The sequence below is a fragment of the Gavialis gangeticus genome, unplaced genomic scaffold (assembly GCF_001723915.1).
Source record: "Gavialis gangeticus isolate Ggan-Ray unplaced genomic scaffold, GavGan_comp1, whole genome shotgun sequence".
Lineage (NCBI taxonomy): Eukaryota > Metazoa > Chordata > Crocodylia > Gavialidae > Gavialis > Gavialis gangeticus.
This window is the reverse complement of record NW_017728994.1, coordinates 69,241,550-69,259,660: the sequence shown is the minus strand read 5'-3', so window position 1 is coordinate 69,259,660 and position 18,111 is coordinate 69,241,550. Positions and strand designations below refer to the sequence as shown.

At 39.4% G+C, this 18,111-nt stretch overlaps 1 protein-coding gene across 1 annotated transcript in view; it reads right to left on the bottom strand.

Annotated features, from left to right (window-relative positions):
- The window catches only part of FANK1 (fibronectin type III and ankyrin repeat domains 1), a 62,098-nt gene that overhangs the window by 22,286 nt on the left and 21,701 nt on the right, over positions 1-18,111 (bottom strand). Inside the window, exons 3-6 of the mRNA XM_019502178.1 lie at positions 16,956-17,080; positions 9,385-9,466; positions 2,269-2,343; positions 1,838-1,903 (exon numbers count right to left, since the gene is read on the bottom strand). Coding sequence (XP_019357723.1) covers positions 1,838-1,903; positions 2,269-2,343; positions 9,385-9,466; positions 16,956-17,080 — 348 coding nt within the window. The remainder of the gene's footprint in view (positions 1-1,837; positions 1,904-2,268; positions 2,344-9,384; positions 9,467-16,955; positions 17,081-18,111) is intronic.

Sequence of the window (18,111 nt, the reverse complement as noted above, 5' to 3'; positions counted from 1 at the left end):
CACCACCTGAGACTGGAGACTACACATGGCACCAGCCTAGCCCACTGGCACGTGTTCTCAAACAGAATCAAGCTGCTCTTGCTGTCATGTGGGTCTCCTGGCACCACACACAGAAGCCATGCGCTATCAGGCCTGGCCCTGTCCTACCTACATGGAGCCAGCCTGGCCTGATGGCACATGAAGTACATGGAGGCAGGACCCGAGCCAACCCAAGGGTGCCCAGCTCCTATGTATACAGTGCCAGGAACACCACATGACAGCCAGACCAGCCTGGTCCCACCTGAAAGTATGCACCAGTGGGCCAAGTCAACACCCTACACCATATGCAGCCCCATCTCAGGCAGCGCCATGTGGCTGGGGGTATCTACCAGAAGTGGCCATGAGCACCCCGATGGCTGCTGCTGCTGTGGGGGGTGGGGCTGTGCACCATGCAGAGGAGCACGCAGGGGACCCACTCCTCCTACACAGTCCCCCCGCTTCCAGTCCCCCCACCCTCACATCCCTACTTAACTGGGACAGAGCCTGGGTCCAAGCTACTGGTGGTACAGCCTTGCCCTGCTTCTATTTGCTCCACAGCAGAGGCATGTGGCAGAATGGAGACACTCTGGCCATGTGCTAGAGTATCTCTATGGGGGACCCAGCTTCTGGTTGCTTCTTTTTCCCCAGTGGGTTATTTTTTGATACCGGATTTCCTGGTCTCAAACTTAAGAGTCTGTGCTACAAATATACAGCATGGAGGAAATTTTTTCATTCCCAGTGTGCCTCTTGCAGTGTCTCAAACTGCTTCGGTGTGCCGCAACAGGTATGTGCTCACTCATCTGGCTGCAGCTGGAAAGTCTCTAGATTGTCCTACACACATATGACATGAGATCAATCTCATGGCCTAAAATGTTATATAACCAATTTTATTGCCTTTATAGAGAAGGACATACCTGGAGGGTTGCTATGAGAGCTATATAGTACCAAATTTGCCGGCAACTTCTTAAATTCTATGGGAATGCATGATTTAGCGTAATATAATTTTGAGCTACTTGCCTCTACCTGAGTCGTCATCTTTTTTAAATAGTGCAAGTGATTTATTAAATTTATCCAAATAGAAAATAGGAGTTGGCTACAGACTAGGTTAATTTAAATAGAAGAATGAAAGGCATAGGAAGAAAAAATAGGATTCACTCAGAGTGAAAATAAAAATCATAATTAGCATGCTTAATGTCATATGAAAAAATGATGTATGATCTATAGAACTGAATGGACACATTTAGGACGCAATTTTCAGCCCCTAGGTGAAAACACAAATGCAGGTATATTCTTGGAGCATGCACATCCAAATTTGTGTCGCATTCACGCATAGTCCTCATCTTATACAAATTATGCACAGGGGCTGTAATACATCACAGTTTAAGGTGACTAACAATTACCAAGTATCTTAAAAGCCTATCAGCCACTTCCCTTGTTCTACTACAGTCTGTTCAAAGAAGGTACGATTTACTTTTAAGTTTGGTTGGTCTCTCTTGTCTTTCCTTACAAGTCTGAGAGTGAATCTGGAGATTAGTAAATTGAAAAATCAACACCACACACTAGCATCAAACGCAGAGTAAACAAAATCTAATCTTCCTCTAGATCTGTGCAAATGCACCTCAATTCTGACTGACACTGCTCTCTTGCTAATCCACGCTCATGTTCTTCCTGAACAAAGGCTGCCAGGCTAAGCAGTAGGCAACAAAACTCATATTCACTACGCTTGAATTTCGCTAGACATGAAAAAAATTAATGAGGCACTAACTCACCACTCCATTCCTCAAAATTTCTCTTATAAAAATATATATTCATGGTGTACCTGTCTTTTCCACTTCCATTCTTCTGATTAACATCTGTTCCCTTCTCTACCAATATTTCCACAAGCCTGTATAGAAATAGGTTTCCATCATGAGTAACTTGCAGTAAACCAACACTTTTCACTAAAATGAAAAACACCAGGGGAAAAAAACATTGAAAACTAGTTTGTATAGAAGCTGATTACTTATTTAAGACTTAAGGAGAGGGTTTTCTTGTTTAATTTGCATAGAGACAAATTCCATAGAGAATGGAATTATTCTTTGAATTATCAAATTAGCCTTTTAGCTTAAGAGAAAAAAGGAAGTAGTGATAATCTGCATAACATATATCTTTTATAAATCAACCCTGATTTATTATTTTGATCCAATTATAGCACAGAAATGTAAAAAGCAAATTACACGCAACAAAAAGATACAAGAAAGGCAGTAATACCTATCATATCCTTTCTGTGAAGCCACCATCAGAGCAGTAAAGCCTAGCTTATCAGGAACATCTACCTTTACATGTCTAATAGAAAGAAAGGAAAAAAGTTACTAACCAGCATATTTCAAATATTTTCACAAAAAATTACACATCTTTCCAAAGCATATTTATTTAGAGTACTATTGTTTAAAGAAGTATAGTCATCTATTAAATTTGCCAATGCCCTTGATAATTGTATCTAAAACTGAATACTCAAGCTTGCTGATTTCTGGTCTGACTGTTTATTTTTTGGGTTTTTTTCCATAGAAATGTTTTGACAATTTCTTTTTTTTAATTCCAGTTTTCAGAGAAATTCAAGTTACTTATATAAGGGCCGCCAAGGTAAATAATATTCTGTAGTAAAATACTTCATCACAATATAGTTGAAGATGTAAATACAGAATAAGTCAAATAAAATATAACATTTTAATAAATCATTTTAAAGGAAGTGCATTCGGACAAAAGATCCACAAACAACCTGGAACCCTAGAGACAATTTTTGGGCTGATACCGATGGCCAATTTTTAACAAGCCATATCGGCTGATACTGATCCGATTCCAATATGCAGCTGGGCAACGTAGAGAGTGGCATCCAACTGGTAAGTCTGCTGTGGGGGGAAGGGAAGATGCGGGAGGAAGTGGGGCTGAGGCAGGCACTGCACAGCCTGAGCGGAGCGGGGGATGGAGCTGCGAGCAGCTTGTCCAGGGTGTGTGGGATGGGAGGCAGAGGCTCCTGCTACTGCACACACCCCGGGAGGGCATGGGGGGGGCACGTGCCCCTGAATCTGCGTGTGGGATGAGGGTGGGCTGCCGCTGCAGGCTGGGACCAGGGCGGCACTGGGCTCTTCCAAGCAGGTGGTTGGGCCGGGGCTGCGCTTGGGACAGGCAGCAGTAGCACTGGGAGGGGGGCTACAAGGGGATCTACAGCCACCCCAAAATTTGCCATAACCCCCTCCCATAGCTCCTGGTCCCAGCACTTTCACCACCCACCTCAAGCATAGCCTGGCACAACCTCCCACTGGGAAGACCCAGGTGATGCCCTGGACCCAATGCCCTGCATACAGATCCGGGGCACCCCCCATGCCCTCCCAAGGTGCGTGCAGAGGTGGAAGCCGCCACCCTCCCCCACCTCCTGGATGAGCCATTTGCGACTCCATCCCATGCCCCGCCCTGGCTGTGCAGCGCCTAACTCCACTCCCTCCCTTACTGTGGGGGCCTTGAACTGCCCCACCCATGCCACTTCCCTCACAACAGACTTACCAGCCAGAACAGCTGCTCTCCACACTGCTGGATTGCGCTCTTGGCTGCCTGCATGCTGCACTGTAGCTGCATGCATGCAAAGGGCCTTTATCAGTGGCATTATCCCACATCAGCCTAAAAAAAGCCAATTGCTAATGCAATCAATTTTCCTTATATTGGTGCCGACCTGGTATGGGACCAATGTATCGGTGCGGCTCTCTTTCTGGGTATTCCTGCAATATTGATACTGTCTGGCATCAGCCATGTTTACATGTGCACCCAGGACCATAGCACATTGAGCTGGGGTGAGCAGCCCCAGCTGGCTGAGGACCCAGGGGGTCAGTCTGCCAGCCCAGGGTTGCTCTGATCTGGCCCAATGTGCTGAAGAGGGGCTGGCTAGAGCATGAGAGTGCTTCAGTGTGAGACTAACCAGCAGGCAGCCCCTGCACTGAACAACCCTCATGCTCAGGCCAGCCGAGTCAGCATCTACATGTGCACTGCTGCACATGAAAAAACTCCACCTCAGGATAGTACTTGTATGTACAAGTACAAACCTGCTCCAGAGTTTATTAGTTTCTTGCGGCTTAATAGGGCTGCATGTATAGACACCATGATGTTTACTGCAGAGCTAATTAGGCAACTCCTATTTAAACATTTTGTGTAGATGCACCCAATGGGCAAGTCTACACATGCCTCTTTTAAGCAGGTTTAGCCTAAAATTGCCATTTTTAAAGGCATATTAAGGTCATGTGTCCACATGCCTGCACCCATAACATGCCTTAAAAATGCCGATTTAACGCTATGTGTACCTACACTGGATATCTGCATAAAGCAAGTATCAAATTTAGGCACGAATAGCTAAGTTGCAGTAGAGAATGTGTAAATGCACATTAACGTGCATCCACATGCATGTGCGCCAATTGATACACACCAAGATAATGTGCATTAGTGCATCTGCACATATGCTAATACAACTTAGCTATTCATACCTAAATTTAATGCGCCTTAAAGAGCATTAGCATGTCCATGTGTAGATGCACGCCTACTTCTCCTTAATACACCTCTAAGGAAAGGTGTATCAAGTTTAGGCGCACATAAATACACATGCATTAAGTCTGTTTTGAGATGTGGGAGTTAGTCATACAATGGAAGGGGCATCACCAGGGTGAGACTGAGCTAATGGGCGCCTAAATAAAATAGAATGAAACAGAATGGGCTCTATGAAATCTGAAATGGCAAATGTGGATTTTTTTTTCTGAACAATGATGAAAGGCCTAATGTTAGTACTTTGCTTTAAACAGGTGAACTCTCTGACCTATAAGACGTGGTTGCAGACACACAGACATCAACTCATAAAAGAAGAGAAGTAATGATGTAGCTGGAGATGGACCTGGAGATGCACCATTATTTATACAAGAGTGACCTCTGGAAGAATGGACACAGCCAGAGATAAGGACCCAAAGAGAAATTAAGATATGCAAGGGATTGTAAGAGAACAGAAAACAAAATGATCTGCAAGCAGAAGGAAGAACAAGGTGGTGTGATTCTCACGTTCCCTTCAGCACTAGGAAGAGGCAGGTCTATGCACCTGGGGATTCCATACTAAGAAGGATCAACACAATTGATTAAAAAAGTAAAAATAGCTTCAGACTAATAAAAAGGTGTGTGGGGGGGAGATTTGAGAGAAAGTAGTAAAATCCCTGTGCCTGGTTTTAATACACAAGAGAAAAGGCAGATAAACAAGGATATAAAAGGACAAAGAGACTATGTATATGGACATTAATTCAAAGTACTAATGCTAATGGGAGCAGTAGCAGGTAAGCAATACAGTTAATGAAGGGACTAGCCTAGGTCTCAAAACTGGTCACGGTCAACAAGAATCAACCCAAAATGTTTGAACACCAACACTAGGAGTCTGAGCCATAGAACAGAGCAACTAGAACTACTGGTGCAGCATATGAAACTTGCTATTATAGAGATATCAGAACCATGGCAGAACAAGAATCATGACTGGACTATAAATATTAAACAAAATAAGCTTGTTTAGGAAAGATAGAAATAAGGGTAAAGTGATGGGATGGCAAAGTGGTATGGTGATAGCACAGTTAAGTATCCCGCTACAGTTTCAAAAGTGTGAATTTGACCCCCACTCCAGATCCATGGCACAGGCCACCCACAGTTTGCCAAGCTGTACATGGATCATTTGGGCTAGGAGATCAAAGACAGACATATATAACATAAACCACATTAGTCCATCATGTGCTATTGGCTACAGGAACTTTTGCACCTTAATCATACTAGCCCTATGGGCTGCAAAACTAAAAATACCCCCAAAACTTTTTTTGAGAGGGGAGGGTGTTGGGGAGCAGGGGGAGGAGAAATTGGCAATTAGTGTTAATGATGCATAGATAGTAAAGAAATAATAGCATAGCTAAAACAAGCAAATCTGGTTCAATGTCACTTTTGGGAAGAATACACTCACTAATTTTAGAGGCGTTCTGCAAGTTCAGACTTGGTTATGGACAGAGATCTCTACTACAGTTAGAGACATATATGGCTAATTGCTTCATGACAGAACAAAGTCTAATTAGTAACAGAAGGACCCGTTTATTCCTGAAAGTGACAGCCAACTGTTTTCTTCACCAAACAGTAATTAAGCCAACAAAAGTTACATTAGTTTTAGCAACTTCATTTTGGTAAGCAGAGAATATTATTGAAGAGTTTACCATAGAAAACCTTGCTTGTATCCAGTGACTGTGAGTTATTTAAGTTTGAATTAAATTCAAGGATAAACAAAATCAAGCTAGTAGCAAAAGGAGGTTATTTCAAAAGGCAAGCCGAGAGGCTTAAATATGGAAGAGCTGGAGACTTATGTAAATAAAAAGTACAGAGGAAAAAAACAATTAGGCATTTGCACACAAACAGGGAGAAATCTTGTAGGGATATGCTTCAGACCTGGCTTCATAAAGCCAAATGCTGGGGGGGCGTTTTTATGTATTTGGAATAAGCAGAAAGCCTATAAGCAAAGGAAAAAGACTGATCAGCAAAGGAAACTACTGCAGTTTGGAGGTTAGAAGAGACAGAAAACTACCAAAATTATGAAGTTATAGCCTGCAAGCGAAATTAAAAGAAATAGCAAAAGATTGTTTAGTCATGTATGAAACAGAAAAAACAAAAAAATCAAGAGGTAACTACACAGCAAAAATTAGACAGATTACAAGTTTTGCTTGCTTTATGTGGGTTCTGTATGTTCAAATTTGCTCTTATGCAAATGACCGTTTTTATACCAAAAATTTGTTATATGTGAGGTAAATTAATTCTTATGTGATCAGTGTGGGGGAAGCCCGCAGTCAGCTGCTTTGTACTGTGCATTATGGGAGTGATGCACAGCAAATTATAGTCTCCTGTGTGGATCTATGCTCCTCACTCGTTGTCTGAGACACTTGTTTCTGTAGTTGCCATCCCCATTATGATAGTGCCCTGCACTTGTGTGTACTGTCTGCTGTTGGTGAGTACCAAAACTGTCTTGTAAAAGTGGGTCTGGGGGGTCAGTACAGTTGAGGCCTTGGAACATGTCCCTATTTGTTACGTTGCAAAGTGGGTTTCCTTTATGCAAGTTCAAGTTATGAGCTGTTTTCCAGGAACACACGTACAGCATAAAGCAAGGAAAACCTGTAGAAATAATTCAGGCATGTTTTAAGAATGAAACGCAGACTTTACTTGGTTCTCAAGAAAGATGATGCAGCTGAGGCAAAGGAAGGAGTTCTACTGGGAATGAGCATGGGGAGATAGAAAACTACACATCTGGGATGGAATTAAAAAAAACCCAAAGAGCTCAAGTTGGGGAACCATCCCAGAATACTGAGGGAACTGGCACACTACATCAGAAGTTCAGCAGAAAGGATGCTTAATTAGTCTATGAAATGGGGAAGGCATTATGTGACTGAAAAATAGAAAGCACAGTAGCTATATGCAAGAATGGGGGGGAAAGTGATTTAGGAAACTACACACCTGTTAATCTGGCCACAGTAGTATGCAAGGTTTTCATTCTTTCCTTCAAAATTTGTTCAAAAAAGCCATGGAGACATATGGAAAATGAAACAAAGTGCAATATGGATTTACCAGAAGCAGACTGTAACAGACCAGCCTAATATATATCTTTGATCATTTATTTTTTAGACAGAAAAACCCAACCCTGGGTAGATCTAAGTTTCAGGGAATTCAATAAAAATACTGAAAAAAAAACTGCCACATGAGAAATTATTAGTTTAGAAAACGCAAAGTGAGAATGGAGAAGATGAAGATTAGTGTAAGAATTGTAAAATGGCTATGAAATTAACTAAAGGGGCTAAACCAATTGGTTATGCTGAATAGGGAACTATCAGCTGGAAAAAGAGAATATAAGAGTTGTTGGGACCAACTTTATTTAATATGTTCACAGCTGACTTCAGAGAAGAAAAAGTTTCTGACATGAAGTTGGGAGGCATCCTATCTAAAGTATCAAAATATTCTACAGAAAAGATTGGTTTATGTTGAAAATGAGAATAAAAATTAGATTAAATTAATCTGCACAAAGGTGCAAGGCCATACACTTAGGGATTAATTATAAGAATTTGTGCTGCAAGCAGGGCGGCTTATTGCTTTGAAAAAGAAAGACCTGTATGTACTAGCTGATCTCATGATGGCTATGAGCCATCTACATAAGAAACAAAGTATGACCTAGGATGTACCAGGCAAAGTATTTCCAGTGGATATACGGAAGTAAGAATTAATATAGGCATTAGTAAGATTTTTTCTGGAATGTTATATAAAATTTTCATCACTGAATTAAAAATGGTGCAAATTCAGAGAAAAGCCCCTAGGACAATCAGGGAAGTTAAAAGGAAAAACCTAATGTAGAAGGGATGACTACTCTTTAAATACACCAGTGGACAAACAATGAATTATGCTAAGGGCAATACTGGCACAAAAACGGAGTGGCCAAGAATAAATTTCAGCCAGAAACGAGAAGATTTTTAACCATCAGAGGGGTGGAGATCTGGAAAAGAAGGGTTTCTAAGATAAATGGGTCTAAAAAACCTAACTAGTTTTAAAATAGAGCTTGAAAAATTTGTAAACAGGCTTCCTGCAATAGAAGCTCCAGTCCTGTGTCTTAAGCTTCTATCCACATACAAGTGTGTGGTTAAAACGGAAGGCCCTACCTTGATCAACTAATTCAACTTACAATGAACTACAGAGAAAAACCTCCACATCCTAAGCCTAATATTAATCTTGTGCATATCAGAAATGAGGTTCTGAATGCTTGAGATATTAAGAAAAAAGAAAGAGAGAGACAATCTTTGCCTGCCACATATAAAACATTCCAGGATTCAGTTCCACAAGCAAGATCCCTCTATGCTTTCTTTGTGAGGGAGAATAGACAATGAAGGACAATTTAAAATAGAATTCTAGGGAAGGGGTATGGGACATGGAATATATACATTATATCTATTGATCAATCAATCGATCGATCAATAGACAGATATATCAAATGGACAACAGAACTCATGCAGATAAGCAACTTGTCTATCTTCTTCAAGTGCTATTTTATACAATATCCTTGAAATAAAATGGCTAGATATGAATAGCATATTCCATCTGAGGGTGCTCTACTGATCTGTATAATGATACAAAAAGGTTAATTTGTTACTTTTTATTATCATAAAATTTACACTGTAATTTTTAAGACAACAAAACTTGCTTTTTGAAACAAAGTGCAATAGCATCATGCAAATCTATATAGCACTAAATTACACTTTCTGCATATTTTTTAACATGAATATGTTTTTAACCTGAATATGTTCTCACCCTCGCTGAAGAATGTTGAGAACTGCATCTACATCATTCATACTGACAGCTCGATGGAGTTGCTCTCCGCTCATTGGCTCTCCTGAAAAACACAAAGCATGGAAGTACTTGCAGTACTATTTAGACACAGACTCGTTCTACTGGTGTTGCCAAGTATTAAAATGCTGCAGGTAAATGACTAGCTTTCACATTTTTCAGTATGGCATTTTGATATTTTCCATTTATTACACTAAAGAACAGACTAACTCACAGTTTCACAGCTGTTTTATTTCAAAGATGATTTTTCAGCATCCTTCACACAATATAATATAGGGTGTTCATTATTAATATTTATTAGACCAACTAAATAGATGGAGAAAAGTTATTTTTCAGGCTTTGAGGCACAAACACACTTCTTCAGACATTTAGATTCTCTACTATTATATGTTCTCCAAAGTAGAAAAGATGCTAAAATAAACAAGAAGTCTGTGGAAAACGCAAATGAGTGAAAGGTTAGAAGTCAATGGGTACGGCTGGGGGGAAAGAGGGAAATGTGAAAGAATGCAAGTGGTTAGCCTGAGGCAGGTTACCTGGTGTGTCAGATGTCAGGCAGGTTGTAATTTTTTCAAACTATTTAGTTGGTCTAATAAAAGATATCATTATCTATCCAAAGAACCTTACCTACGTCCTTAGACCAACATGGCTACAACCAACAAGCCTTTTGTATTACCATTCCTTTTACATTTGTATTACCATTCCTTTAAAAAAGTTTCTATTTTAGAGTTTAGTCACTTTATATAAGTCTATATTAGAGGTGAAGCCATGTCGGACAAACTATCTTATTAGAGACTTGCTGCTTAGTCAAGACAGTCCAGTCTCACAATTACTGCAGTGCCCAGTATTGTTCCTTTATTTTTGTGAGATGGGAGACTTATATGAAAAAGAAAAGACACAACCAGAGTAACAGAAGGCTCAACTGAATCCAATGTCATAGGTGAAGAATGTTCTGGCTCCCCAGTTCTCTCTCCATTCTGCCTTCAAGGGCAAAACTGCTGTGTCTGATTAGCGTTTGGACCATTATCAGCCTACTCACCTCATTAACATATCCTCCTAGAGCCCATTTGTCACAAATAAAAATGAGAGACAAACAAACACTCTTCAGAACTGGATCAACATCTGTTCCAGACCTCCGCTATCATAACAAAAAACAGTTGTAAAATGAGTCCTAATGAGCCCAACTCACTGATTTTTATGTTCATACATGAAATTCCCAATTTTTCTGGGCCACTACTAAAATAGATCATATCCTGTGGTGAATGAAAAAGAACGTATTTCTTATCCCTAGCCCATCTCAGTGTTAGTTTTAATAATGGAGACGGGCATTAATTAATGAAAAAATAACCTTCTGAATGCAGAGTGGTATCACACCTATTTACAGAGACCATAGCAAATGAATCTGAGAACCTAGGTCCAACACAAAGTGTCACAGGTCTCTCTCACGCAAATTAACTAAATCGAGCTATAATTGGTTCCACTCTGAAGAAATATGGGTAACAATGAAAAGGGGCATATAAAAGGCCTGTGTTGTGGAAAGGCTACATGCAATCAAACACTAAACTTCAGAAAGCGGAAGATTTTAATCTGATTATTGTTCTGTCACCTGATGTTAGCATGCCATGTTAGACAAACCATATTATATAACAAACTGTTATGATTAGAAACATTTCAGTTTAAAAGGCTTCATACAGCACATCTTATACAACTTGTACATTCAATAGCTGAGACCAATTACATTTTTGGAAATGATATGTTAAATTGTAGCGCTGCCATTTAAAGCAAAATTAAGGAACTGGAAGTGTTTAAAGAAAGACAATATGGAGGTTTAGTTTGAAAATAATACAGCTGTCATCTGTTCCAACATGCCTACAGAGCTTATAACATAACAAATCTCTCCTGAAAGGGTACAGACACTTCACAGTTATCAGTTTCTCCTTTATTTATTTGCCTAAGCACTTGAACCTGCTTTAATTAAAATAAAAAATAGCACAGTACTTTAAATCTGAATTTTGCATTCTTTCTGCCATCTGAAGTCCATATTTGCAAGGTATCCCAAAGCTAGTACTTTTCAAGGAAGCTAATCAAGGCCTGAAAAGTCACAAAAAAGTCATCCAGTAAAGCTAAAAACTCTGCCATCCCAACAGGAAAAAGAAAAAAAAAGAATGGAGGCCACAAGTGAGAGTAGCAGGGGAAAGCAGAAAGAACAAAAGGAGGGGCAAGAAGGGGAAAACAGATAAGGAGAATAATGGAGAAAACACAAACAACAGGAAAGCAATATTGCTGTAGCTACTAAAATAGTTTACAAGGAAGAAAAAGTGTCACAGAAAGGGGAACACATGACATGCTTTAGAAAAAGAGGAGAGAAAATGAAGAAAGAAAAAGAGAAAAGACATAATACAGCATTTTGGTGGATAAGATTCAATTAATGTAATTTCTAGTTTCACTATGCTGCTTCGAAAAATGCTTCCCATTACAGCTAGATTGTGACACCTAACCACAAATCTAAGTTGAGAGCAAGGAAGAACCAAAGAAGTCCTGGGGATGCTGAGTCTCACACCTCCCTAGTTATGTAGAGAAAAGATCTATAACTCCCCTCTCACCCCACTGCCACAATCATCCCACAATGACCCTTACTAAAATCTTTGCCTATGTGTGTCTCAGTTTCCCAACTCCTTTCTTGGGTTCCTGACTGGCTATATCAATCTCCTGTTTTTCAGGCAGTCTCCTGGGAGGTTGGGTAAGAGTGCCTGAAATAATTTACGGGCTATATTCTCTATTAATTTCCTCCCACTCTAGACAGACTAATCAGATTTTGCATAGCAGTCCAAAGAAGTTCTGTAGTTGCTGGGCAAAAATTGGAAGAAAGGAAGGACTTCCCCCACTTAGTTTACTTTGCCTTTCTAGCACATAATCCACATGGAGGAGAACTTTCCCTTGAGTTCCTCCAGTACTGTCATGCCCTAATATTGCTGCCTTGGCAGGAAAACAATACTCTAGAGAGGAAGGAGAGCCTTAGGTAATAACCTAGGGATGTGCCAAACAGAATATCTGAAAGGTTGAAAAGAAAGAAGCCACAAAAGAGATAGAGAGAGCTAAATTCAAAGTGAAAGGAAAGGAAAATGAGAGAGAAGGGAAAGTCTAGGAAATATTCAGAGGAAGGGATGGGATATGGGAGATGGCTGAAGCAAACTAAAGTAAATTTCTGGATGAGATGGAAGAGAAGAATCAACAGATTTGCTGGATTGGGAGGAAATCGATGAATTTGGTATGAACAAAGGTATTATACAAATAAGGTACTCCACATTTCTCAAATATTCAAATCTGTAAAAACAAAACAAAAAAAAACTCTCCATATTTCCCCATCTTCCAGGCCTAACTGTTGAAGATAGAAAAGAAAGTGTTGGAAGAACATTACTGATGATGATTTGCTATGGAACAAAGCTAAATGGGGCAATACTTTTAAAAAAAATGGTGCAACACATTGACAGATATCTGTTTCCTTAATTTCAAGCCCCCAAAACTCAAGCTAATGCTTATCAACAGTATAGACCATCACAGTTATTCAGTCTACATTTACATGCGTGATGTGGAAGAGGGCACAGAATGCTTATTCCACTTTTCCATTTAGATTTCCACCAAATAACATGTTAGCAAGAAACATTTACACACAATAATACAAAATATAATAATAATAATAATAATAGTGGTAATAATAATACACAAAGCCAAATTACTTGAAATCTTGAATGATTAGTATAACTGGATAGAGAAGCAGGACCTATGTGCGTTGCCTACATATACTGATTATTGCAATTTTCCTTATTTACACTCCAGTTTACATTTTTTAAAATAATCTTCAAAACTCTTGATTCTTCCTTGGCACTGCCTCTGCAAATATCCTCTGTGAAGGTCACACATTTGTGTGTGGCAGGTCATGTAGTTCCCATAGCAACTGTGACGTGGATCTGCAGATGCCATTTATTTGAAAAAGCTACCTGGTTACATAAAGAGTCAAGGGTTAGGGTCATCAGGTCTAGGGGAAATAAAAAATGAAATATAATGTGAATCTTGTTTTAGGATATTTTCCAAATTGATTCCTTTTTAAAAAGAAACAAACATTAGATTAGCTTTTCAGATGGGAAATTTAAGCATGCTTGCCTGCATTTTCATGAGCATTCTGACCAATCACAATAAACATAATGATTAGATGAGTAAAATGAATCTGCCCAGGTGAAGGTCATGCATTTGTCTTTTTTAAATAAACCCTTCATGTATTGTAAAAGTGGTTCAGTTGCAGATGTGCAGGCAATCATGCCATAAAGTGGCAATAACACCTTTATTTATAGAATTTAAAGCTCCATTGAGAGCAGTGAATAAATGATGAGCTCATTGGTGAAGACATTCACCAATTAACAAGCAGCAGCTGTTTGTCTTTCTTTTTTTAGGGCCCAATTGATTAAACTGCATGCCTCATTTAAGCAGGATTCTCTTGTACTTTACCTGGATAAGAGAGGTAGAACACCTATTTTTGGAACAGAGTAGTTGCTCTTCTGATTTATTAAACCTCTTTCCAACTGAATGCAAATTACCTATTTTGTGTTATTGTGCATACATATAGAGACTATGAGTTCATGAAAATACTTCCTATAAACACAACAGTACATTTTAACAGCAAACAGTTTGTATGACAAATTATTCAGGTTTAAACTATATTTGCTTTGCTACATAGTAGAAAAAAAAATACTATATAAACTGCCATACCACTAGGAAGAATGAATGGTCCAAAAGTATAATCATGGCTAGGGACAGACATTACACGTAAACTGGGTTAAGTGACCAGAAACTGGTTTAAACCTCTAACAGAACAGATGTTCAGTGCACATAAACGAGTTTTAAAATAGCTGAAACTGGTTGGAGATAAACCTGGTTGAATATAGAATCAGACTTGACTGATTTGGGTCAAACCGGTTTATGTAATGTCTGTCCCTGACTCCTTCCTCGTTTAACTTAAACCAGAGTTCCCCAGCATCCCAGATGCTTTGTAGCCCTGGGGGGGACTCTCTGCTCCAGAGCAGGGCTGGCCCCTCCCCTCTGGCTGCAGCCTCCGCAGAGACAGCAGGCACAGCAGTGTCTGCCTGGCTTTCCCCTACCCCCACCCCATTACCACTCCCTGCTCAAGCAGGGCTTCCCCCCTCCCCTCTCCCACAGCGCGGACAATAACCAGCATGTGGTATGCTAGCTAATGCTGAGAGGTGTCTGTGTAAAGCAGACAGGACAAAAGTAGACAGGACAGTGTCCGCTTACGGCTTTTTGGAGCTAATCAACAGGTAGGTGGTAATGTCCCTCCATTCCTTTCTTGGAAAAAGCTGTTTAAGAGCTTGAACTAATGAGAGACTTTTGTTTAGTTTTGTTTTGATGAGCTGATAAATGCAATCAACTCTCTGTGTAACTCCCTGCTGGCTCCATCGCTGGTCAGGAACAGCGAGTGGGGACAGGAACCCCCCCCTAATCAGAGTGCCCTGCTGGAGTCTGGTCATGCCCCCGACTCCTCAGCTCAGCACTATAGAAAGGAAAGGAGGGCTGCTCTAGCTTCTAGAGCCACTAGAAGGAAGCCCCCTGGCTTCTGAGCCACTGCAGGCACGTCCCTGCATTTCTTCAGTCCAGAAGGAATGTCTTCACGGTCACAAACTGGTTCAGCCTAACCAAGTTAAACTAACCTGCAAAGATTGAATCAATTCAGGCTCAGGCTTTTCAATGTCTGCCCCAGCCTCTGCATTTATCAGAGGACTTCAGATTAGACAATATTGGTCCACAGACATGCCACAAAACTGCAGTAAATGTACCATATGAAGATTACATTATTTAAAGATTTCTACTTATTGATACAATGTGATGTGAGAGTTTGATCACAGCCTACAAATTAGCTAACAAGGGAAACAGAAATGTTATAGTCAATGGCTTACCAATCTAACATAAAAGGTGTAACAAGTTGCAATGCCTGGAAGTTGAAGCTCGACAAATTCAGAATAATTAAAAAAGTTAAGAGAGAGGGTAGCTAACAACTGAAACAATTTACCAAGCACTGTGGTAGATTCTCCACAACTGAAAATCTTTAAAAATCTAGATTTTTTTAATATGTCCTAGTTCAACCACACGTATTAGACTTGAACTACGAATTAATTCAGTTAAATCCTTTGGTCTGTATTACACAGGAAGTCAGATTAGATAATCACAGTAGGCCCTTTAGATTTAAAAAATCTATGAAGAATCTTAAGCATGTTGTTTATATCTTGCATACCAATAATCCTAAAGTATAAAATCATGTAATCCAACCAATTTGCTGAAAAACTTGAAGTTCATTCTCTGAACTCCCAGACTCAAAGGGCTCATATGTAAGGATCTGCTACAAACAGCTGGTTCGTTTATTCTCCTTTCTCTAGGGATATCACTGGGGCAGTGAATACCTCAGATATACTTAAGAACATACTTCAACCATCAACAGCATCTACTGGTATTTACATAATGCCAGAGTGGGGGAAATGTCTGCAGGATATGGTAGGGTTGCTCTAGTTCTGGTACAGTGGATGAGGCTCTCCTTGGGCAAATTAGCAGCTCCTCAGGTGGGTTTCCCTCCATGCTGGAGCCAAATCAGCCACAATCCACTGCCTCCAGACTCAGCTACTCCAAATAAATTGCTTAAATAGAAAATGCCAGACAACGTGAAAAATGTGTTACTGGGCATATTGCTGTTCGCAAGGAACGGCTCTCTGCTCTATCACTTATAAAACTGGAAGACGTGTCTCGTGTTGAAAGCATCTGTGATAAACACAATCATCTGCATGTATTTTTGCTAAACCCATAAAACAAAAATGATAACACATCTTTGTAGCATGCTCTCTTTTCCACTCCTCCTGTTGTTCCTTTCCTGAAAAATTCCAAATATGCCTTCACCTCTGAAAATCTTCTCACCAGCTCCTAAGGACCTCCCTAGTTCCAGTGAGACCATACCTCTTCCATGTGACCCAATTTCACTATGCTGCTAGGAAAGGTATCCTTTCTGGCAGTGCAAACAGCAGCACTTATATCCTTCTTCCCTCCCAACTTGATAAAAAATTCTCCCTGTAAAGAACTCTTTTCTTTCTGATTCTTTCAGTTTTAGTAAGCCTTATTTTGGGTTAAATATTAAATAGTACAGCAATTTTTATTCTTCTAATGCTAACACTTGCATTAGGAAAACATAACAGTGAAACTGAAATAGAGAAATATTTTTTAAACTACCACTTTAGAGACTATTAAATAATCATACAGTCCATAGGTACAACAAAATGCATAATGAGTGGTTTTAAAAGCATAAACATAACAAACTGGAATAACATAACCAAATGTACACACGTGCATGCTCATGCTAAAATCTATTTACAAAATACACGTTTATGTTTCTGAGCATTCCTAACAACATCATCATAAATTATTTCAATTTTTCTGTGGGTTTTTATAACTTGTCATTTTATAATAAATTAAAATTCTGTACTTACTAGTAGTTGATACAGAGACAGCAGAACTATAAGTATTTTGGCCTTCAGGGGTAGTGACCTTCAATCGAAATCTGTAAGCTGTTCTTGGTTCAAGACCATCCACGACAAACTGTCTAGCATATCCTCTAAAAAAAAATTGTAATTAATTCAAATAGTATTTTTCAAATTTGGCAAACGTATGCAAGTTGTAAGTGTCGCAAGCATAATGTTCTGGGAACCTATCTTTCAAAAATACAGCTGCCTAACTGCTCAAAGCAAAATGACTGCTCAGTTGTGGAGCTCTACTTCCACACAGATTCACCTGCAAGATGTAGGCTCAAAGGCCCTGTCTACATAGGAAAGTTTTGAGCGTAAGCTAAGTTGTGAATTTCAACCAATATACCAGTATTTATGACCCCCTCCATAGCTGCTCTTATTCTAATATAATTGTGGATTTTTTTCAGTTTAGCCTATGCCACTTAGAAAAGGCTTTAAATTAATGTGATAGAAGCTACTTTTACACTAGAATAGCAGTATAATTTTACCAGGAAACCATTTTGTGTTTCACAGGCTTGATGTATAAGTGTAATTAACATAAGCTCTGTATGTAAATTAGATATTTTTAAAAGGAAACAGTAAAGTAGATATTTAAACCATTTTGCTCACACAGCTAGCAAATTTGTGCATGCAGTTGCTATGACTGTATTTAAACTTAATTATGCAATTGTGCTTATCTTTGAAAGCAAAAAATACTAAATATCTACAGGTATGTTGTCATTTATAATTTAAGTACATTCAGCAGTTGGAATGACTTAATCGGAGGGAAGAACAGGTTTTTAATAATATTCCTTTAACATTACAAACAAATTCAAAAGATCAATCAAAACATTTACCAAAACTCTACAAAACCTACCATGTAATGCCTGCTGAATTCCAAGACACAAAAGCCTCCTTCCTTATTAGAAATTATTTTTAAATTAAAAATGTCTTAAAATGTCAAGTTTAGTAATAATCAAGAGACTGGTTTGGCAAAGCATAAAAACTCCACTTTGATACAGTCTAATTCTGCCACCTAGTGACAGCTCTTACACTGAGTTACATTCCAAGGACACTGTGTGCCAGAGCAGGAAACATAGTAGTCTGTGCAGTGAGCAGCTTGCGCTGCAAACTGCAATCA